Source organism: Salmo salar, chromosome 14 (assembly GCF_965601325.2).
Source record: "Salmo salar chromosome 14, fSalSal1, whole genome shotgun sequence".
Taxonomy (NCBI): domain Eukaryota; kingdom Metazoa; phylum Chordata; class Actinopteri; order Salmoniformes; family Salmonidae; genus Salmo; species Salmo salar.
The window spans coordinates 4,744,159-4,769,077 of record NC_138304.1 but is presented as its reverse complement, the minus strand read 5'-3'; the positions used below and the strand labels follow the sequence as shown (position 1 = coordinate 4,769,077).

At 42.4% G+C, this 24,919-nt stretch overlaps 1 protein-coding gene across 2 annotated transcripts; it reads right to left on the bottom strand.

Annotated features, from left to right (window-relative positions):
* Positions 1 to 604: 604 nt before the first annotated feature.
* Positions 605 to 23,842, bottom strand: ranbp9 (RAN binding protein 9). Of its 2 annotated transcripts, none has more exons than XM_014139090.3 (14): positions 23,256 to 23,842; positions 14,159 to 14,270; positions 13,591 to 13,643; positions 11,903 to 12,070; positions 11,387 to 11,409; positions 7,860 to 8,044; positions 7,512 to 7,624; positions 7,071 to 7,179; positions 6,623 to 6,777; positions 5,085 to 5,241; positions 4,341 to 4,498; positions 3,818 to 3,969; positions 2,564 to 2,675; positions 605 to 1,736 (listed from the first exon to the last, which is right to left on the bottom strand). In XM_014139090.3, exons 1-14 carry the CDS (start codon positions 23,470 to 23,472, stop codon positions 1,606 to 1,608), a joined length of 1,845 nt encoding a protein of 614 aa, XP_013994565.1. In that variant the 5' UTR covers positions 23,473 to 23,842; the 3' UTR covers positions 605 to 1,605.
* Positions 23,843 to 24,919: the final 1,077 nt, after the last annotated feature.

Sequence of the window (24,919 nt, the reverse complement as noted above, 5' to 3'; positions counted from 1 at the left end):
TGGACCAAGTTAGCCATCACAAGCTGAGCTATGGTAAGCCCTGGGCTAACATCAAGCTGCTATGGTTAGCCCCAAACCAGGACAATAACTATTCTGGGAGGCTAACATTCATCAAGAGAGCTTAGGCGCTAGCTCGCTACCGGTTCAACACAAGGCTAATCCGCTAAACGTTTTGAGGGATTTAAAAGTCTGAAAAGCCCTTCATTACAGACACACGTTCATTTAGAACTTATTAACTGAGACAATCTCAGCAGTCAAATCAAGAAAGGGCTTTTGGCTCATGAGTTCTTCGTGGCTAAAGGATATGCGATGCCATGAATGAATACATTAGGAAATAAAATATCAGACCTGCTGTGCAGTCGGGGGGGGGGGGGGAAGAGGGAAAAAAAAACAGGATCGGGTACTGGGGTAGCCATGGAAAGGGTTAATTAAAAACTTCAACCACAGTATAACAAAATTTCAGAGACTAACACCACAAAGGATTCTAACACTCAGTGTGAAGCTTTGAGGGTAGATATGTTTTCCTTTCTTTTGGTAGCTAAATATTTAATTATTGATATTTTATTAAAAGAAAATGTTAACATGTACACACGCTGACACTTGCCACTAGTAAGGAGTGGTGGGATTGGGACCTTTATTATTTGGTGGAATTCACTCTTGCCGGCGCGCAACAAATATACTGTGTATGCAAGTAAGAATATAATCAGCTAGAATAATAAATCACCATGCCTTGTAAACCTGGAAGTGTTAACAGAGCCTACCCACCCTCCCCCACCTACTGCCCCTCCCCAAAATAAACAAGATTTTTTTTTTTTTTAAAGAAAGACAAAAGTTAGGACTGTAGATTCTCTCACTGGCTTCTTCAGTCTTCAATCCACACGTGTCACCAGTCACTGATGCCATGGGGTTTGGGTGTGTCTTTTGCGCCACCAAGGAGTTGGTTTCTCGAGGTGGGATCGGCTAGCATACTCCAAACCCAGGTGCAAATGCACTAGAATGGGTCGGAATACTCACGTCTTCTGTGGGCCTGGCTTGCCTGGTTGGTATAGTTGGTCAGGGGTTTAAACGGACCACGTTTTGTGTTGGCAAATGGAGTGTCAACATATGTTGACTGAGTTGGTGTTATGCGGTCACTGGAAAGCCGTTCCTTGTTCTTCAGACCAGGGTGCTCCACCTTCGCACAGTAGTTTGGGCATATGAAAATCCTGCATGGTTTGCCACAGTCACACAGATCAGAGGGGTGAATTTACTAGCTGGCTAGTCTTTGCAATTTCCCCCTTCTCCCCATCAACCAAAATTACATGGGCAGACTTTCGTGACTGCATCAGGGTTCCTGTGAGACTTGGGCGACGTCCCGATTCTCCACCCTATCCCAAAGAGTGCACTCGTACACTCCCCCTCATGGATTTCAAAGGAATGGACTGCTGTGAGGAATATGGTGAAAACTCCTTCCAGGCATTCTTGCACCAATCCAATGCTTTTAAAATGCATGAGTGAACACTTCAGGAGGAGGTTGGAGAATCTGAAAGTAGCCTTGGCTAGCCCGGGGAGTGGAGGGATACAGATTGAGTTTGTGTGAAGGTGGGGGACCTGTGTGTGGGGGGGCTAGTGCAGGTAATCGTCCACAGCAGCGAAGGCGCAGGAGCCACTTCCAGAGTGTGCCATGATGGACAGGCACTGGGCGGCCTGTCCCACAGCCTGGGCCAGAGGGGGCTGCTTGGGCAGGTTATGAGTCTCTGTTGGGGGGGTAGAAAACAGCTATGTAAGGACTACATATCACTCCCATAGGCAATGCATAACACTCACAAAAAATAAATAAAATGGTAGCTAAGGACACTGCTGATTGAGTAACTGTAAGGGCCTTTGTGGGCACATCTTACTAAAATCAATAAAAGACTGATTCAACACCAATTTTTGAGATTCATACATTTCTATCATCATTGAGCAATGCATTACACATCATATCCATGACATGGGCCTAGTAACTAAGGACACTAAATAAGTCAAGTCAGTTCCACATAGCACACCCATAGGCAACGCATAACACTTCCACATACACAAAACAGTAGCCATGGACACCGCCAAATGACTAACTTGTTTACCATGGCTCAAATAAAAAAATGATAACTTTCCATTTATGACCACGTTGGTAATTAACCACTCCCTAATTCCTTAACATTTTCAAAGGAAAACGATAACGCCCCGGTCAACGCAAACCTATACAGAATTAGCATTAATCTAATCAAAATGCTACATTTACGGGGCCAGTTTCCCAGAGAGATTAAGCCAAGTTCTAGACTAAAAAGCATGTTCAATGGAGATTATCCATCGAAAGTGTGTCTTAGTCCAAGACTAGTCTTTTAAAAATCGGTGTCTGGGGAAAAAAATAAATAAAAATATATATAAATAAAAAATAAAATAAATAAAAATAAAAATAAAAATATAAATAAAATAAAAAATTCACCCAAGAGTGTATGCCCCAATGATGTACAACACTTGACTGCTGGCCCAGGAATTGGTTGAGGAGAGGCTCTGAAGTGACAACCAGAGGTGGTGTACCTACCTAGAATTGCACTGTTGAGTGTGGAACACACCGGTTCCCTCTGGATAGAGTCCAGCTGGTAGCCCACTGGGCTAGTCCACGGGTCTGAGTAGGCCAGCAGACTGAATGCATCCTACAGAGGGAGATGGGAAGAGATAAGGGACATACAAATAGAGGAAGAAGACAGCCAAGAAGAACAAGAATTTGGAAGAATGTAAAAATCAGTGCAGGGAAAGGCAGGGTTGGAGAAACAGCTGTTAATGGAGAGATGAAGCAGTGAGTCAAGGTACAGTAACCTCAAATTGTACACTAAGTTAAAAGTTGACAACAGATCATACACTGAACAAAAATGTAAATGCAACATGTAAAGTATTGGTCCTGTGTTTCATGAGCTAAAATTTTTTAAAATAAATAACATTTAAATAAAATATAATAATTGGTCCATATGCACACAAAGCTTATTTTGCTCAAATTTGTTTACACCCCTGTTCATGAGCATTTGTCTTTTGCCAAGATAAGCCATCCACTTGACAGACATATCAAGAAGCTAATTAAACCGCATGATCATTACACAGGTGCAATAAAAGGCCACTAAAATGTGTAGTTTTGTCACAGTTGTCTCAAGTTGAGGGAGTGTGCAATTGGCATGCCGACTGCAGGGAATGTCCACCAAAGCTGTTACCAGATAGAGAAATTAATATTAAACTATCATAAACTGCCTCCAACGTTGAGAATTTGCTGCAAGTCTAACCGGCCTCACACCACGTGTACCCACGCCAGCCCAGGACCTCCACATATGGCTTCTTCACCTGCGGGAGCATCTGAGGGTGGGGGGTGATGAGGAGTATTTGTCTGGAATAAAAGCCCTTTTGTGGGGAGTAACTCATTCTGATTGGCTGTAAAACCTTGGATGCAGCCATGGGTGGGCATAGCCCCACCCACTGGAGAGCCAGGCCCACCCATGGCTGCACCCTGCCCAGTCATGAAAGCCATCGATTAGGGCCTAATGAATTCATTTCAATTGAGTGACTTCCTTATAGGAACTATAATTTAGTAAAATCTATGAAATTGTTCAGTGTGGTAGTGTACTGCTAGAGAAATACTGTTTTGAGATATTGGAGGTAGTTATAGGCTAAGTGCAGTGCTACATTGTTAGACGTAATGTAGTGTGACGTACAGGCAAAACATTCACAGCAAAATTTACATCCAAGGTTTTACAGCCATCACATTGAGCCATTTATCTGAAGTTGTTTGAACATAATTGATGGAGAGTACCTTGAGCATCTTCTTGTTGGCCGAGTTCTTGCCGCATTCCCGGCGTAGGTGCTCGCTCATGCTCTGGAGCTCCCGGCCAAAGTGGATCATCCTCTCGATGGCTGCCTGGCTTCCCCCGCACAGCTGCCTCTTGGACTGGGCTGACTCCACCTCTGTGGACACAGAACCAATCAAACGTGCACGTCACACGAGGACATAGCATTCAGCCACTCAGAGGGTTGGTTTGAAAGACGCAGACACAAGAGTCAATCATGTCAGTTGTACAGCCTCTTTTTTTTTTTTTTTTTTTTAATACATCGGAATATAACAAAAGTGCAGTCTGGGAATCTATGCAATGATCATTTCAATTTTTGCTACATACCCATTGAATCTTGAATAATAAGTTATGCCTCATGAGTTTAGCACAACTGTCTTAACGTAAACCCCAAAAGATGATTTTCTCCATTGTTTACATTCGTTTGTAAACAATGTATAGCTTCAAAATGTTAAAACTATCATGTGGATGTCACGGCCTGTCACTCACCCATGTCTGCGTCACAGTCCTCTGTCTGGGCTCCGTGTTTGGAGGTGCCATTGAAGAAGCCATTGGAGGAGGACTCGGTCACTCCGTTGGTGAAGTGGTCAACCTCCATGTCCACATCAGTACTGGGGGGGTAAAACAGTAGGTGTGTTTGAGTGGATCTGTTTCAGAAAAGCGAGGCACAGTGACAGAATTTCTAATCTTTAAAAATATATTTGAAAGATTTTCTAATCTATTTTATTTGACAGACAAAACAATAGACGACTTAACATTCATACATTAATGACATCACACTTCCTCAGAACCACATTTCCAAGTCTCTGCTTCATAAGACTTTAGTTTGTCTTTAGCTCCGCCAAAAAATAATTTATATTTCAATAAAGCATTTAATTCTTCCATTCTTGTAACATTGGAGTATCATTTGAATTCTAGTACTTATAATATTGATAACAAATTAGTTATTAGGACTGCAAGCCGATTTGTAAATCCAGTTTTCCGCAGTCCCACTGCAATGTAGTCGATCTTAAACCTTGGTTTTTTGGTTGTGTGATACGTCGTGTCAATACCTTGTTTTGCAGGTAGAAGTTAAGCAGGCTGTGCAAGACTGTTGGTATTTACTGGTTTTTATTTTATCTAGTGTTGGATGCATGTTGAGGCGTTTACAAGCTACCTAGTATTGAGTAGGGTGTTCAGTTCATAGTCTTATGCTCATGTTCAGTACATTATAGCCTTGTGCATGTTCAGTACCTGGCGTTGGGCTGCTGCAGGCTGTGGCTGCCATTGAGGGAGCTGAGCTCAGCAGCGGGGGCAAGGAGGGCTGGGCCCAGGGGGCAGGGCTTGTGACTGTGGGGGGAGGGGTGGGCCTTACTGGACATCACCCCATTACAACAGCCGCCGTCAAATCCTGGGAAGCAACCAGGACAGTCAGATGAAAAACACCATACAAGACACAAAAAGGTGAATGGCAAGCTAAATAAAGTGCACCTTAAAGTATTTGACTAAATTAATTTGATCCAGGACTGGGTCATGGATAAGGTTTAGAAACATTTTGCAACAAAACAAGAAATGTAATCCTTTTGGACAAGTCCCTCCCTGTTTGTTAGTGTTCTTCCGTTTGGTACCTATTGAACACGCCCCAGGGTCATGGTTATAATGGCACACTGTAGCAAAACGTTGTGCAAAGAAAAATGTAAAACTGGACAATTTGAAAAGGTACCTTCCTGTTTCGGCCTGTTAAGTGCCTAATGAACGCAGCCAGATGTATGAATATACACTGAACAAAAACGTAAGATGCAACATGTAAAGTGTTCTTCCCATGTTTCATAAGCTGAATGTCCACCAGCGCTGTAGCCAGAATTTAATGTTCATTTCTCTCCCATAAACTGCCTCCAATGTTGTTTTGGGGAATTTGGCTGTATGTCCAACCGGCCTCAACCACACCAGCCCAGGACCTCCACATCCGGCTTCTTCACCTGTGGGATCGCCTGAGACCAGCTGATGAAACTCGGTTGCACAACCAAAGAATTTCTGCATAAGCCGTCCCAGGGAAGCTCATCTGCACGCTCGTCCTCACCAGGGTCTTGACCTGACTGCAGTTCGGCGTCGTAACCGACTTCAGTGAGTAAATGCTCACCTTCGATGGCCACTGGCACACTGGAGAAGTGTGCTCTTCATGGAGGATGAATCCCAGTTTCAACTGTACTGGGCAGATGACGACACCGTATGGGAGAGTGGTTTGCTGATGTTAACGTTGTGGAGAGTGCCTCATGGTGGCTGAGGGGTTATGGTGTGGGCAGGCATAAACACTACAGACAATGAACACCATTGAATTTTATCGATGACAGTTTGAACGCACAGCGATACCAGGACGAGGCACATTGTCACGCTAGTCATCCACCTCCATCACCTCATGATAATACATGGCCCCATATTGCAAGGATCTGTACACAAGTCGTAGAAGCTGAAGATGTCCCAGTTCATCCATGGCCTAAATACTCAAAATGTCACCAATTGAGCATGTTTGGGATGCTCTGGATCGAAGTGTACAACAGCGTGTTCCAGTTCCCACCAATATCCAGAAAGTTCGCACAGCCATTGAAGAGTGAGACAACATTCCACAGGCCACAATCAACAGCCTGATCAACTATGTGAAGGAGATGTCACGCAGCATGAGGCCAATGGTTATCACACCAGTTAAAGGCTTTTTTTTTTTTTTAAAGGTATCTGTGACTAACCAATGCATAGCTGTCATGGGAAATCCACAGATTGTTCAGTGTATCATATACCTGTGAGGTAGGCCTGGGAGCCACTGGCTTTGTGTCTGGGGCTGCTGAAGGGGCGGGGCGAGCCCGCGTAGCCGTCCTGGGACTTGGGGCTGCGGCCTCCCAGGCAGCGCACCTCGCTGTCTGTCCCATTCACCATCTCGATGAACTGTCTCACCCTGAGAGACAGTGGGAGGGTTACAAAGATTAGGCCTATCCAATACAACTGTCAAACCAGCAACCACCACATTAAAAATACAGCATCAATCAAGTACAGAAATACCAACAGACAACCAATTACACAAGGCTGCACATCAATGTACAGTCTTGCCATTAAAGGGTAAGTTCAGGAATTTATAACCACTTCCAGGGTGAGGAACCATCTAACAACAAGATGTAATATCCTGAGCTTCCCCTTACGAGGTACAGTTCCTAAATGTGGCAAAATTGCCCATCCCTCGCCGTTACTCACTTCAGCATAAATAAGAGGTTGGGGTTACTCTCCAGTAGGCTGGGGTACAGCTGTTGGGTGGTCTCAATGGCCTCTCCCATTCTGCCTGACAACACCAGCTTCTGGATCTCTGCAAGCACATCCCATTTAAGTTCATTCACATATTGGGAGGAGACAGTGTGGCATGGCATTTCCCCATTCATCTCCAAGGCTATGAGAGCATCAACATTTTAAAGTGTCATGGACAATCATTTATTCTATGCCAATTCCATTTTGGCCCCTAGCCTCTAGGCAGACGTGTCCCTAAGAAATATTCTAATGGCTCCACCTATGCCAACTACCCATCTAGTCCTTTTACATTTCGTGAATGTAGCATATAATTCTAATATACTCAAAGCAAATACACAAGTCAATGACAGGACACACCCTAAACCCATCTTTCACACAAGCATGACGACTCACTCTGTCGGTTTTTAATGGAGGCCAGTTCCTCATGCACAGCCTGGTCTGTGGATTTGGCAAAGGCTTCGGCTGTGGCACAGTAACTATGGTGGACCAGGTAGGATGCCACCATTCTGTGGAGACAAAGAGGTGGGAAAAACATAACAGCTCAGAGAGAAAATACAGATAACAAATAATGATATGCTGCCTTCAAATGCTGTTGGGAATTTGGAAATACGAGGTTCAGACTCGGAAATAACCACTTAAAAACAAGTTGGAAAATTTGAGATTTAAAGAAGGTGGCAATAATACAAGTCAAACCAGTTGCAAAGGCAGATGATGTGTACAGCTACAAGGGAAGGTACTTACTTCTGGATCATGGACTGCCACTCTCCCTCCCTGTCCCCTATGGGGAACCTGTCGATCTGGGCCTGGATCTTAGTCCGCCACTCGCGCATGTAGTCCTCGATGTCGAACACAAATGGGTGCTGGCCAAAGTTGGCATCCACCACCTCCCCAGGGGTCTGCAGCCCCACTGTGGGGTACAGGTTGGGCTGGGGACACAGAAATATACTAAGATGATTTGTTAAATCACAAACAAATTCTCTTAAAATGTTGGATGTATGGTTCAAACATATCTTATTTTGTATTTATTTTCATCAAACCACTCGAGGGGAAAAGTTCCATATAGCCTCAACCACAAACTGGAGAGTGAGTGTATATAATATCATTTCACAAACAAGATAGGTTAAGGAGCCGAGTTGATACCAGGTGTGCATTCACTAGGAACCAAACTAAACTGGGAGGGACCTACCTGAATTTGTCCGCTTAAAAAACATTTTTTTGTTCTCCGTTGCAAAACATTTCACTACAATGTGCAATAATGAACACACTCCAGGACAGGTTGGTTTATAAGGAGCAGATAAACAAAAACATGGCAACATGGTTCAGGATCCTCATCTAACGGACTGATATATATATATATACATATACACACACACACACACATTGTACCTTAGTTTAGCTGGCAGAGTTGGAGTCAAAAGAGCTTTACATTGTCAGCTGTGTTTGAGCATTCAACAAACTCTTCAGACCAGGTAGCCTATTGCCCTTTCCAAAGCCAAGACAATGTACTGAGAGCAGAACTTGCCATCCATCAAGAAAGACTCAACCATTACTTGCATGGGGGGGGGGGGGGTGCAACTCAATATTAGGACTGTGTTCCTAATGTTATGTAGACTCAGTGTATATGGCAAGGTAAACGATCCCAGAATTTACAAAGAGGGAAAGACATAGGACTACCCGTACCAAACTTTAAGATGGGACAAAATGTGCCTGGAAATACAATTTTAAAAACTTCTCCATGGCTGAGTAGTGACAAATATGGTGTCTCATATTGGCCTGGAAGAGGTGGGGTTCACTGATATGACCCTTAAACGCTTTGGTGCTACTATTGCTCACAATTTCTATTTGCCGCAAAACTTAAAAAGCTAGCGATTTAAATTAAATAAAAAATATGGTCCACTTAACTAATTGAATATGAACCCCCACCCATTATTAACTGGAGCAGAATATGGAAAAATATGACCTCGACATGCCATAATCCGAACCACCAATTTATTAATTTTAGGTTTGTTCAGACTGTTTAACACCAAGGAATCATTTTACGATTAAATTTGCCCCCGGCGGAGGGGGCTTATGTACGCATTTATTTGATTGTTTTTGTACCTGTAACCCCCCTCTGAAAAATGACAACTGAATAAAAGGTTGGTCACAAAAAAAAAGCAGTAGAGGAAATTAAGTGGAAGTCATGGAATGTGAATTTTATATTGGCATATTCAATAAATAAAACAATCCCCATGACCACTTGGGTTGCATTCTCATTCGGCATACTCTGGTAGTTCCCGCCCCATTTCATGCCTGATGAACATAACCCTGGAGTTAGCAGCAGAGGGATTTCTCAAAGCCCGTTTCATGGTCTAACAGAGAAAGGTCAGCTCCAGTGGAGTTGACGCACATCACCGTAGAGCCCAGAGAAACATGAATGCTGGCTTGTGGCCAACAGCTTCTGCTCAATGGATTATTGTTTTGGCTAAAGCAGTCGTATTTTATCCCCAAACAAGTGGTCATTCTGCTGGTAGGGGGACAGCGCAGCCAGCACTCTTCCCCCCCACCTCAGTGCAGCAAAAAAAAAAATGCAGACATGTAAATTGCACATTTTTTGGGAACTTTAAAAATGGCATAGATTCCTCAGTCTTCACATTTTTTTTTTTTAATAGCAGATCCCCCAGGCAGCAAAAAACCATTCAAAATATGCATTGTTTACATTAAAGCTACAATCTGGGATTTGGGAAGCTGTACAATGTTCATTTAAAAATATTGATATTTACCCATTGATTCTTTAAGAATTTAATGTATAAAAGTCCAAATGAAATTAGCACAACTGTCTATCATAAGCCAAAATATCACGTTTTATTACTCCATCCATGTTTACTTTCTTGTTGGTTGTAAACAATGCTTATCTTCAAATAGGGTTCAAACTGGTAGGCCCAAGCAACAACCAGACAGCATATAGGGAGGAGGTCAGAGACCTGGCCGTGTGGTGCCAGGACAACCTCTCCCTCAACGTGATCAAGACTAAGATGATGTGGACTAGAGGAAAAGGAGAACCGAGCGTGTCCCCATTCTCATCAACGGGGCTCTAGTGGAGCATGTTGAGAGCTTCAAGTTCCTTGGAGTCCACATCACCAACAAACTAACATGGTCCAAACACACCAAGACAGTTGTGAAGAGGCCACGACAAAACCCAAGCTTCCAAACAGCTTCTACCCCCAAGCCATAAGACTACTGAACATCTAATCAAATGGGAACCAGACTACTTGCGGTGGTTAGAGCCAGTTTGCACTGTTCTGTGAAGGGAGTAGTACACAGCGTTGTACCAGATCTTCAGATTCTTGGCAATTTCTCGCATGGAATAAGCATTCATTTCTCAGAACAAGAACAGACTGACGAGTTTCAGAAGAAAGGTCTTCGTTTCTGGCCATTTTGAGCCAGTAATCGAACCCACAAATGCTGATGCTCCAGATACCTCAACTAGTCTAAAGGTGGTCAGTTGTAGTGCTTCTTTAATTAGCACAGTTTTCAGCTGTGCAAACAATTGCAAAAGGATTTTCTAATGAATTAGCCTTTTAAAATGATAAACTTGGATTGGAACGTGCCATTGGAACACAGGAGTGATGGTTTCTTATAAAAGTAGATATTCAATTTGTTTTCAAAAGCCGCCGTTTCCTGCTACAATAGTCATTTACAACATTGTCTACACTGTATTCTTGATCAATTTGATGTTATTTTAATGGACAGCATTTTTTTTATAGCTTGCGCAGGGAGTCTTGTGGTTGATGGGCCTAGAGTGGAATGCTACCTTGTAGTGTGTTCGTACGGTATAATAAACTTTGCTACACTGGAACCTTGTCGTTGTGTCATTTCGAGTAAACAGTGTATATGCATGCCTTCAATTACCTCAACTAACCAGTACCCCCTGCATATAGCCTCGCTATTGTCATTTTACTGCTGCCCTTTAATTACCTGTTACTTATTTTTGTAGGTATTTTTCTTAAAACTGCATTGTTGGTTAAGGGCTTGTAAGTGAGCATTTCACTGTAAGGTCTACACCTGTTGTATTCAGCGCATGTGACAAATAAAATGTGATACCATCTCTTGGAAGGTTAGTCCATGCAGCTAGAGTATGATCAATGAATGAGGGGGATTACATTGCCCTAACCCCATCCCTCAGCTCAGCTGTGGACCAAAACAAGTGGCAGGGGTGTCGTTTAGGTTTTTTAAATCCCAGAATGTAGCTTTTAAAAGACTAAAATGGCCAGTGGAATAATACTTACCGGTAGATCTGTAAAGGCTATTCCTAGAGTACAGGAGAGAAGATAAAAACATCAACATACACTTCTTCATCTCTGACTGAAGATCCTATGTTGGGTACAGGAATGCATGATGCAGCATATCAATTCAAACCATGATGTTCAATTGGACAAAATGTTGTCTCTAAAATATATTAAAGGGTGGGATGAAATGTGATATGCAAAGAAGAGTATAGAAATGTGCCTTTACGAGTCAAATTATTCAGACCAGGATGAGACGGAACAATATTGTGTGTCATGTGTTTGTTTACATGTGGCGTGTTGTTTGATAGTGATATGTTGTAAATAAAAGGGTGGGGCAGGCATTATGTGTTAGTTCAGAGTGTGTACATTTTCCGGTTCCAAACGCCACCAGAACTAGCCTAAGAGACCTTGGTCCAATTTAGGAAATCCCCCCCAATAACTCCACAAAAAGTTCAACTGAATGACACGGCATTAATTCAATTCATTTTTATGTTCTAGAGCAGGTATGTGCCATACCTAAGCTGTGGCCATTCTTTGTGTAGAAACAAGTGTTGTTGATGAGGTTAACGCAGCAGCCAATCACGTCGCCTGTAGTGAACGTGGGGCCGTAGGGCTGCCCCGTGCCGGAGGAGCAGAACGAGTGGCCGTCATCTCCGTGGTAACCATACGAGTGTTTGTCCCAACCTGAGAAAAACCACAGACATTGTCGTCACTCTGAAAGATGCCTCGACGTACATTTTTGATCAGTGTATATTGTTACCACAACATAGGATGTGTTGGCCCCATGTTTCATGAGCTGAGAAAACAAAGAAACATCCCCAAAATGTTCCATATCCACAAAAAGCATATTTCTCACCTGTGCTGGGAACAATAAAACACTACTTTAAAATGGGCATTTTTGTCAAAACATAACACCTCCAACGTCGTTTTAGAGAATTTGGCAGTATGTCCAACTGGCCTCAACCACAGACTACATATAACCACGCAGGGGGAGGAGGGGTTGCTGAGGAGTATTTCTGTCTGTAATAAAGCTCTTTTGTAGCAAAAAACATTCTAATTGGATGGGCCTATGCCCTCCCAGGCCCAGTTATGTCAAATCCATAGATTAGGGCCTAGTGAATTTATTTTTTAATAATTTACTGACTTCCTTATATGAACAGTAACTCAGTAAAGTCTCAAATTGTTGTGTTTATACATTTTCAGTATTAAGTACCACTTCTCTATAAGTTAGTACTTTATTAAACCCCAAAGAGGAAATGTGTTTGCATTAGCCGACACACACACACACTAGAAGCAACACTTCACCAATGCATCTTAAAAACTAAAAACGTTCAGATTAAAAAGCCTCACAGCAGAAGATGAGGATCCGTTTTACACCTGGGTAAAATATAGGCCTATCGATCTGCCATGGCATTGGTTAGATTAGAAGCTCACATTTATTTTAGTATAGGTTTTTAAAAGCTATGACCTAACAACAATTATGTGCATTGGTGTATTATGCTAATTAGGTATCTGTTATAAAAGTCAAAATAATTTAAGAATGTTCTCATTTGAAATCTCATGCCTGTATTAGGTTTCCTAAGAATTAGCTACATTACATTTGACACTGTTATGTGGGTCACAAAGCTACTAGCAGTTTTATTTAGCAAGTTAGCAACTAGCCATTACTTAGCCATGATCCGGCACTGCTCTGTCTGCTGTTTTATACGACTGTGCTGCATTGCTATGCCGTGGCTCTTTGCTGGGCCCGCCCTGTTACAGGATGCAGCTCAAATGGCACCCTATGTACTGCACAACTTTTGACCAGAGCATGTGGGGCACTATATAGGAAATGGTCTTCCATTTGGGATGCAGGCCAGTGTCAGAGAGAGACACCCTGCACTGCCAGATAACACCCCCCCCCCCCCCCCCCCAGCATGTGACCCTGTCCCAATGGTGTCATGTCAGGCCAGAGAATAAGCAGCCTGTCTGGCTTCTAAGGGCACACCCACATGAGTTTCAGACAATACATACTCAAAGAAAATAGACAATCCACTGAAACACACACACACAAGAGTATGTTCATCACCAGCACGTCTTCCAGACAACATTCACATAATGCCCCATCACAGACAATTCACAAACCAAACAGTCTTCCAACACACCCGAAGACCAAGGCAGAGTCAACATTGACACACAAGCTATAGCTTTCAGAGTCGCCTTACCAGGGAGTCTGTTCATGTTGACACCTTGAGCCGAGAGACCGATACCCATGTACCTGATAAACAGAAAGATAGCAGGGTCAAAATGTGTGATGATCCAGGCATGTTAACAGTTATAAAGTATTGGTTCCGCTGGCTACGGATATCTAAACCGCCTCAAGGGAATTTCATGAATCATACCAACATGACACCCTCACATAAAGGTCAATTCCTAACTGTCCAGAGATGTGATCAGCAATGGAAACCAGGGGTGTGTTCATTAGTGCACACCATAGCAAAAGTTGGATCGCAAATGAAAAAGTGTGTTTCTTAGACAAATTCAAGTTAGTCCCTTCTTGTTTTTGTTCCGTTTGGTTCCTAGTGAATACACCCTAGGACAGAGTTGATTAGTTGGGGGAGGGGGGGGGGGGGTGGATCTAATCTCAGAATCGTTAACTATTACAGGAAACTGATGAGATGACCTCGATTGAACAAAATGTTAACTGTAGACTATGATTAGTGAAGTCAAAAGGGGTTTGCGTGGGTAGAGCCCAATGTGTGCGTGGTGCCCAATTCTGTGCATCCATCTTACCCATCTCGGCCTTTACTGATGATTTTCACCTCAAAGTAGTAGACCCCGCAGGCTGCTGGGATGGGATGAGTGGCTCGTACGGATGCTGCATCTTTAGGGGTCTTTCCATGACCTGTGGGTGGATGGAAGCGATGCCATGAATGAAACAAGACACCCTGTAATCAATTCAACCCCTAGCTCTTACCCGTAGGCACCGCTTTAGATCTGAAACAATTGTATAGGCATAAGTAGTATGGCAGAAATTTCCTCTGGCCAATCAGACGGCAGCAATTAGAACTACCATATTGCTTGAACCTATTAGATCTACTAGAAAGCCGAGAGGTGTGAGCGGAGAAATTGGAATTCAGCATTAGGTGAACAGAAAAGCCTTTTCCCTAGTGCTGAGCGATTAGTTCCTTTTGAGGTCGATTATGTATTTTTAAATCACTTCAAGTCCTCCTTGAAACTGAGGCAAACTGATACAAATAGTGGAATAATGCCATATAGAGCATGCTAAACAAGGTTGGAATGTTATATAAATTCAATAAAGGCAGTAAGTAGTTAATTTGACAAACGTAAAAGAGCTGTTAAAAAAATAAATAAATCGCACTATGGATATTATAACTTTAGAATTACATTGTGGGCTGTAAAGCCTTACCTATGGATCTTGGGACCATGAAATGGGGAAAAAAATGTTAAAAAAAATAAATAATAATAAAAACAAATTACAAAAAAAATAAATAAATCAGTCCTAGCAGCAACAACATTGGGATATCCCCCCTCCCCAATAGGTAAGGCTGTACATGGCAATATGAATGTTCAGTACGTACAATAGGCTGAATAGAGGTGATTTTCCCACAAGAGCATTGAAGCTAATATTTGTGTGAACTCTTCAGAATTGCAATCTGTGAGTTTCACAGAGTAGGCTGATCGCACATTTCATGGTCCCAAGATCCATAGGTAATGCAGTACATTGCAATACGAATGTCAACATGGGGCTGGGCGAAATACCGTATTTTACTATACTGAACAAAAATAAGACGCAACATGTCAAGTGTTGGTTCCATGGTTCATGAGCTGAAATAAAAAGATCACTGAAATGTTCTGTACGCACAAAAAGCGTATTTCAAAAAGACCACGTGTAACCACACCAGCCCAGAACCCCCACATCTGGCTTTTTCACATGCAAACTGTCAGAAACTGTCTCAGTGAAGCGAATCTGCATGCTCGTCGTCCTCAGGGTCTTGACCGGACTGCAGTTTGGCATCATAACAGACTTCAGTGGGCAAATGCTCACCTTCAATGGCCACTGGCACACTGGAGAAGTTTGGGCCAACGGTTTGCTGACGTCAACGTTGTGAACAGAGTGCCCCATGGTGGCAGTGGGGTTAATGGTATGGGCAGGCATAAGCGACAGACAAGGAACACTATTGCATTTTATCTATGACAATTTTAAACGCGCAGAGATTCCAGTTCACACCAATATCCAGCAACATTGAAGAGTGGGATAACATTCCACAATCAACAGCCTGATCATCTCTATGTGAAGGAGATATGCAGCACAACACGAGGCAAATGGTGGTCACACTAGATACCGACTGGTTTTCTGATCCACACCCCTACGTTTTTTTTTTTAAGGCATCTGTGACCAACACACGCATATCTGTATTACCAGTCATGTGAAATCCATAGATTAGGGCCTAATGAATTTATTTCAATTGACTGATTTCCTTACATGAACTGTAATGCAGTAGAATCTTTGAAATTATTGCATGTATCATTAATAGTTTTGTTCAGTGTATACACACAGCTGCACGGACAGGTTTGGGTTTTTACTTCTACAAAAAAGGTAAGTCAATGTTTATTTTGTTAAATGTCCATTTTTATAGATAACCTAGTTTGCTAGTCGTCTCACTCCCTCTCCTTCCATAAATTCCCATGCGCTTCCCACACCAAGCCCTGCCCAGTCACTCGAGCTCTGTCTGCATGGTCAGATGCAACAAGATGTTGGTGACAACGATCCGAAATTTCCACTTTGCTTCTTAATACGAGTCCACAACCTAATATAAGTCTCCAACCCGGTTCCTGGAGAGCTACCGTCCTGTAGGTTCACTCTAACCCTAATCTACACCGATTCTAATAATTAGCTGCTTAATAAGCTGAATCAGGTTAGTTACAACTGGGGTTGTAGTGAAAACATTAATATTTGTGGAAACTTCAGTTGTGTTCTGTGGGTGACACGGAGTAGGCTGATACCCCATTTCATGGACCCAAGATGGGTAATCGCGTGCCTGGCTACCCAGACTCCGCGCTCCAGTCAAATGCAAACACATTCGGGCCGTCTGATTGTTCCAGAAGCCGATGGGTTGAGCCAGAGAGTACACACATGGGTAAAAAAAGAAAAAAAAGAATTATCATTGGCTTTGATACTCTGATTATAGACGATCCCATCGCTGATTACTTTTTGTACAACGCCCCTCGTGCCCTTTGTCACCACAAACGACTTCAATGATGGCAGTCTTAGACTCAAGTATCTAGCAAAAGACAGCGCAGTAGAAGAATTTAGTGTGAGTCGCCAAGGCACTTTACCCTAATTGCTTCTGTAAGTCGCTCTGGATCATTATTTAACTAGGCAAGTCAGTTAAGATCAAATTCTAATTTACAATGACGGCCTACCCCCGCCAAACCCTAACGATGCTGTACGCCGCCCTATGGGACTCCCAATCATGGCCGGTTGTGATACAGCCTGGAATCAAACCAGGATCTGTAATGACGCCTCTAGCACTGAGATGCAGTGCCTTAGAGCGCTGCGCCACTTGGGAGCCCCGCTAAATGTCTGCCAAAAAACCAAAACAAGTCAGTATCAATGGCAATACACACGAACGGGGATACCTAGTCAGTTGCACAACTGAAATCTTATTCCACATTTAACCCAACACCTCTGAGGCCTTTGTTATTGGTTTTATACATTTGCGCAATCTCCACCAATCTCAAAAAGGGGGTCATTGTTAGCGATTTTCAGCAGGGCCCTATAAAAATAAAAAAGTTACTTTGATAAATTCCATTAAAAAAAAATAAAAAAAAAATAAAAAAAATGGGGGTTATTCTAATCCACAACAATGCTTAGCCCACATTAGGAGACCACTATTGAGGTGTAGGAGAATATTATTATTATTATTTATATTTTTTTTGTGGGGAGGGAATTGGTGACCTTTAATTCAATTGTGAACCAAGCAAGAGGCCGTTGTGTAGCGGTGTTTCTATACTGTACAGTGTAGCCTACATGTGACGGCAGAGTTGATTAACACCACACCCGACTGATACTGTGCAACTCATGACATTCTGCCAGCTCGACCTACTTCGCATTCAACAACATTCCGTTGGGAAGGTTGTTTTGGGAAAGCCGTTAGAAGTGTTCATTCAAAACAGCACAAGATGACTGAATTACGCTTTGGAAAGATTTCAGACCAAAAAGTACATTTCTGGTTTAAATATTCATTGTTAACTTAGAATTTACTGGTAGATACACTACATGACCAAATGTATGTTGACACCTGCTTATCGAACATATCATTCCAAATCATGAGCATTAATATTGGGTTGGTCCCCCTTTGCTGCTATAATAGCCTCCACTCTTCTGGGAAGGCTATCCACTAGACGTTGGAACATTGCTGCGGGGACTTGCTTCCATTCAGCCACAAGAGCATTAGTGAGGTTGGGCACTGATGTTGGGCGATTAGGCCTGGCTCACAGTCGTTGCTCCAATTCATCCCAAAGGTGTACGATGGGGTTGAGGTCAGGCCCCTGCGCAGGCCAGTCAAGTTCTTCCACACTGATCGACAAATCATTTCTGTATGGACCTCGCTTTGTGCATTGTCATGCTGAAACAGGAAAGGTCCTTCACCAAACTGTTGCCACAAAGGTGGAAGCACAGAATCGTCTAGAATATCATTGTATGCTGTAGCGTTATGATTTCACTTAACAAACCATAAAAACAGCCCCAGACCATTATTCCTCCTCCACTAAACTTCAGTTGGCACTATGCATTGCGGCAGGTAGCGTTCTCCTGGCATTCACCAAACTCAGATTAAGTCTGTCAGACTGCCAGATGAAGTGTGATTAATCACTCCAGAGAACGCATTTCCACTGCTCCAGAGTCCAATGGCGGCGAGCTTTACACCACTCCAGCCGACGCTTGGCATTGCGATCTTAGGCTTGTGTGCGGCTGCTCGGACACGGAAACCCATTTCATGAAGCTCCTGACGAAGTTATTGTGCAGACGTTGCTTCCAGAGGTAGTTTCAAACTCTGTAGTGAGTGTTGCAACAGGACTTTTACGCACTACAGCACTTGGCAGTCCCGTTCTCTGAGCTTGTGTGGCCTACCACTTGGCGGCTGAGCCATTGTTGCACCTAGACATTTCACTTCACAATAACAGCACTTACAGTTGACCGGGGCAGCTCTAGTAGGGCAGGAATTTGACTTGTTGGAAAGGTGGCATCCTATGACGGTGACACGTTGAAAGTCACTGGGCTCTTCAGTAACGCCATTCTATTGCCAATGTTTGTCTATGAAGATTGCATGGCTGTGTGCTCGTTTTTTTCCTTCTCTATAAACTGTCTGCAATGGGTGTGGCTGAAATAGCCGAATCCACTAATTTGAAGGGGTGTCGACACAAAAAGTTATTTATATAATAAATCTTAAAGTCTTTCCTACCTACCCTAACGCAGTCGTTCTTCTGTGAGCTGCTCCACGAAACAACCACTTGAGAGCTGCGTGACAGTTTGTCCCGCTCAAAATAATCTACATAACCAATGTTCCCTCATTTTTTTGCTGAGCGAAAACTTGAACGTTGTGAAAACTGTGCAACTTCCGGCACATGTTTACTGTGAACAGGCTGTACCCGCTTTAAGTTCATTTTAACAGTGGTCAAGTAGGCTACTGTGGCTATTTGATCATAATGTAGGCTTACCAGAGTTGTCCATCATCAAATAATTTAGAAAATGCATCCCATAATATTTCTACATGTTCAGCCTACAGTAGGAGCAGCAAATGTCTGGTGTTCAATGTAGGACTACATTCCATAAGACTTTTGGGAAGAAAAAAATATATATATACACGCACGCAGTGATTGACAACCTGTTTATCCACTTGTCCTTCAGACAAAGTGACTGAAAATGTGTTTGACGCAAGAAGCCACTTTATAAAAACAATTATTCCATTATCATTATCACAGAGAATCAGACCATGTATGCTACCCTCTGCCTATTGGCTACTTAGCTTATGCAAAATACAACTGACCCTTTCAGACAAAAAAAAAAAGCTCTTTAAGGGTGGCAGGTAGCCTAGTGGTTAGATGTTGGACCAATAACCGAGAGGTTGCTAGATCGAATCCCCGAGCTGACAAGGTAAAAATCTGTCATACTGCCACTGACCAAGGCAGTTAACCCACTGTTCCTAGGCCATCATTGAAAATAAGATTTTGTTCTTAACTGACTTGCCTAGTTAAATAAATGTAAAAACATTTTTTTTTTTTACCCGACTCGCTTTTCAAAGACTGCTAGAAATACACACATTTTGTGCTCTTGTAGGAAGCAAATCACTCATTGCCGACTACAAATTATCTAGCACTGGGCTAATAACTCACTAACTAGCAAAGGATATGAACAAATGTGCACACTTGGCTACATGCAGCTCTCGCTTAATTCTCAAAACAAGCTCACCTACTCACGACCACTCATGCTTTAAACAGTTCAGTTCAAAGTGAATGGCACAGGGGCCATTGCCATATATGGACATCTGCCTATAGGCCTACTGTAGCTCTGATTGGTTATGGCGCATGGGCCTGTGTAGAGTACGAGCCTGAGTGGTGCCTGTCAATGCAATAGAATCCAACGCTGATGCGTTCTGCCTACTACAAAATCTCTCACAGTTTGTTTCGTTAGGTTGCATTGAAAGTGCCTAATATTGTGTTGAGTCGATCACAATTGCCACAGTAAAGGGAAACGTTGATAGTGTTAACGGGGGGGGGGATGTAGAAAGTCGAATGAGCTTCAATCTCTTGCTTCTCTGCGTGGGCTGATATTTCTTCTGCGCAGAAGTCCCAGTGGAGCTTTGCGCACGTGCGCAGCTTAGAGTTAACATTGTACATAAACTAACAGCTTTGGGAACAGACTTTTCTCATCAATTATATAGCCTAGATTGAAAATAGCATTATGGATGATCGACCTCCCCAGATGGCTTCCAAAACCTACCTGGGCCAGCACCCCATGTCAAGTCCTGCCAGATCCATACGTAAGGCTATACAGTGCATAGCCTACAGGTATTCCCGTAATGTAATTCTGAAGTCTAATACAGCCACAGTGCCATTTCGGATGTGTCAAATTAACTACATTGTCTTTTGTTGAATTTATATAACATGCCAACCTTACTTGGACTCGATGATGCGAAACATGGCATTATTCCACTATTTGTATCCGTCAGTTTCAATAGGGGAATTTAATTTTGAAGGCGTACCGCAAATTCCACTATTGTGGCTAACTGCACCAGAGGGGAAGAGGGCCAACTCTGCGAAAATCTCCCTCCAGCAGGTGGTGTTCTTGTTGTTTCGCCCACCAAGCATGGAGTTTTGTATGGAGGTCAATGAGAGCTGAATTTGGTCAACAACAAAGAAAGTATGGCTTATTTGCTACATGAGGTTTATTTGATCTAATAGAAGTTTCATATTGCTTAAGTGGTTACAAGTGTACTGCTAAGTAGGACACGTGACATCCCGGCAACTTTGAGAAAACTTTAAATCGGAGTTGTCTATTCATGGCATGAGGCTAGTAGTAGAGCATCCATCGCCATTGAATACAGGTGGTTGAAATCAACAACCCTCATTGAATATTAAAAAAAGGATTACAATAACGAGATGTATCCACCAATACAAAGAAAGGATAGGCGGGAACTAGACAGCCCGCCATGCCGCTTTGTGGTCAACGACTCCCATTGTTTGGGCAAAGAGACATGCATCTTGTCAGTATATCTATAATCTTTGGCCCACCCATCCCTGTGAACATAATGACATGTCCTAATGTGTCAGTCTCAAGTGACCAGTTGTTGTCAGCCAAGTGTGTTCGTTTAAGGTTTGCCCTATGCCTGCCTGGCTGATGCATCAAGGAGCCAGGGTTCCGGTATAGAAGCACAGTTCACTGCTCCTACAGTTTTGCACCGTGTACTGGCACAGAAAGACAATTTCCATAGAAGTCAGATTTGAAAATTCCTAATAAAAGACAGTCCTCACCTTTGTGCACAAAACATTCATTGAATTATTTCAAGTTGTCACAGAGGCTGATTTCCCCCGCCATTTCCCAGTTGTTAAAGTCTAATAATTAGCCTATTTTCAGTTTGTGACAAAACAAGCTAGTGTAGAGAATCATTGTACCATCTAAACCACTGAAATATATTTTCCATAACCAAAAATATTGTATTTTCAGCTGTTTGAAGCTGTTGTAAAAGATGCAAAAATTAAACTTAACATGAAGCATATAAATAGAGCACAGAACAGAGCTACAGCTTTTTAGAATTGCTTTCAATGAGAATGACAGATCTATAAGTCATTTCTATGTGAATTTAGTCAGGTGGCACCAAAAAAAATAAACATATTGCAGCTTTAACATTTTATATTCATCCAATGTCTGCCAATGTTTTTGGATGACATCGTGGCTGCTCCCTGTGCGCACCGAAATCAAGTGCGCATGTCAAGTTAGGCTGTGTAAACCGGATATAAAAAACGGTCCATGAATCGGCATATGCAAACTCGAATAGATTACTTTGAAAACAAAAGGTCAGGCATAGTCTAGTTCTTATACTATAACCTCAGTGGTCTGTATAACCACAAGAGGATGTGTAAAGCCATGATGTCCTCTAGACACATCGCATACTATGAAGAGATTGTTTAAAGTGTAAAATGCATGGCCTACACACCCAGAAAGTAAATACACTGTTACACCTTGATGTAGTAGGCCTACATCAAACACTGGGAAAAAACACACTTCAGATACCTTTAGTTGGTTGAGGTACAAAGCAAGAGCCTTGATTGTCACTCTAGCCATTGACTTAGTTGCTACTTCCTAAAAATCCACCATGACATAGCAACCGATTGAATAATAGTATTTGTCACCAATATTACCTAATATAGGGAATACAGATCCTAAATGGCTAATGCTGAAGAAGCATATCTAGGCTAGCCAGCTAACTATAGGCCTATAGCTAGACGACAGCCTACACAGGATAAGGGCTTTGCCTTTAGGTGTCGTTTTTTGTTTTGTCAGCTTGACAGAACTAGCTTGCTGATTTGTATGCCAATTTAACTAGTAGGTTAACTAGTAGATTAATTAATTTGTGAACCCTGGGCCCTTGATAAATAAAAGAGAAAACAAGCTAGCAGTGGGCCCTGCCATTATAAATCAGTTAGCCTAATCAGCTAGGGTTACGGGAGGTTTTGGCCGGGGTAGGCCGCCATTGTAAAATAAGAACTGGTTCGTAACAGACGTGCCTAATTAAATGAATGTTAAATAATATAAAAATTACAAATCAGCGGTTGTAACATGTTTATTTCCGGACCTGGTCGAGTCAATCTATGCTAAACAGCTGACAAACAAAGAAGCTAGCCAGTTAGGTAGCAAGGTACAACTGACATGTCAAATATGTTTAAAAAAAAAATCTAATTATCAACTTTTGCTAGCTTTGACAAACAGTTGTTAGCTAGGACTGCAGTTCGTCCAACTGGAAAGCTCGCTGGCGTAACGTTGCTACTTAACGTTCTTGTTTTGGCTGGGGATTTCGCCAGCTGGTTTACAAGATAGCGTATTGTTGTTGATCATTACCTAGTTACCAACCTAACTTAGTTAACAAAAGTCAAGCTAATGTTAGTGTTCAGCCAACTAGTGTTGTCAATTCGTTTTGAGAACGATAACTGCTAAGATTAACTGCGAACGTTGGCTAGCTAAGGTAACGTAGCTAGCTAAGAATACGGCTAGTTAGCCACTGACATGTAACCTTAGCAAAGTAAGCTGATGACGCTAGCTAACGTTAGCACTCACATTTAATTTCATTCACGCGTTATAGATAGTTACCTTTATAGTGCACTCGAAGATTGTTCTGAGAGAGGCCAATGTAACTGAACTTGTCCTTCGGGCTCCAGGATCGAGGAAGCGGGGTTTCAAGTTCGTTTACCGCTGGATAGAGCCGTCTGAGTTGCTGGTTGAGCTCATTTTCCTGCTCGTTCAGAGCCGAGTCTCCGTGAACAACAACAGACATAAGAAACCCACAGCCCGATGACTGTCCAGACATAGCGAACAAACGGTTTTATTTAAGTTAGAAAGGCGTGTCAGCCACCGATTCAAACAACGTAACTATAAGTCAAACGCCTCCACAAACTGTCAATTATTTTAAAAGCTAACGCTGCTAACTAATGCTAGCTACAAAACAAGCTAGCAAACTAAATACGCGTATTGCAAAAATGGCTCAATATCTGACATTCGCTAAACACATAAAACGACAAATTTAACGAAGAAAACCCATCTCGCTAAAGCGTTTCGAGGAAAAACTGAAAATATACGACACGATTTATCTCGCAGATATGATTAGAGCTGGTAGACATCGACAAAAGTATGGCTAACCTCGATCTTTTGTTTGTTGTCGGTGCTAATCCACACATTCGATTGGTTTAGAGGAGGTCCAGTCACATTTCCTTAAGGACTGGAAAGTACATGCTCAGACACATACCAATCAATGTTCTACCAGGGGTTCTATCACAAAGTTTGGTTCTATCCTCACAATGTTCTCAACAGTTTATTATCTTTAGGCTAATTGGTCTGCAGAAACCCCAACTCTATATGAAGTAGTTTTCTCTTGGAAAATTGTGAAGTAGTTAAATTGTCATTTCTTCATCAAATAGGGTAGCTAATGCAATGCCAGCAATGACTGTAGGAAGTGGGGTAAATTGAGGTCTAGTCCTACATTTCCATCACTGTGGAAAATGAAAAAGTTATATAAATGAATAAAGAATCGAACGAACATCATTCGTACATTTCTTTTTAACAATTAACACTGTGGTCACACAAAGGAAATAGAAATCGATATAATAATCACCTAATAAGTTGAACCTAGCTCACCTACTGCATTTATCAAATGCTGTCATCCGTAGGATGATTAGGCCAACTCTTCCTACACAACAGGGATACTTTCACAATTTGCAGCTCATTTAAAGTTTGTTTACAGTGAATCTGTTTGAAGCTAGTATTAACTGTGGCTTAATGTAGTCTAACTGTCCTGAGTCTGACTAAATGAAACCTGGATGCAGGGGCGTCATGCACCCATTATTTTAGAGGTAGTACACGAAGTACATGAGGATGGACGGAAGGGGGTCCGGACGACCCCCCCCCCCCCCCCCCCCAAACTCACTCAAATCAAATGTATTTATATAGCCCTTCTTACATCAGCTGATATATCAAAGTGCTGTACAGAAACCCAGCCTAAAACCCCAAACAGCAAGCAATGCAGGTGTAGAAGCACGGTGGCTAGGAAAACTCCCTAGGAAGAAACCTAGAGAGGAACCAGGCTATGAGGGGTGGCCAGTCCTCTTCTGGCTGTGCCGGGTGGAGATGATAACAGAACATGGCCAAGATGTTCAAATGTTCATAAATGACCAGCATGGTCAAATAATAATCACAGTAGTTGTCTCAGGTCAGCACCTCACGAGTAAATGTCAGTTGGCTTTTCATAGCCAATCATTGTA

What these genes read in the sequence shown, in the direction of transcription:
- ranbp9 (XM_014139090.3), bottom strand. Translation starts at nt 23,472, where the DNA reads ATGTCTGGACAGTCATCGGGCTGTGGGTTTCTTATGTCTGTTGTTGTT. An exon ending in CAACATGAACAGACTCCCTG is followed by an intron (nt 12,071 to 13,590) that starts GTAAGGCGACTC and finishes GGTTTTTCTCAG; the next exon opens with GTTGGGACAAACACTCGTAT. An exon ending in CTCCCAGGCCTACCTCACAG is followed by an intron (nt 5,242 to 6,622) that starts GTATATGATACA and finishes GTTGCTTCCCAG; the next exon opens with GATTTGACGGCGGCTGTTGT.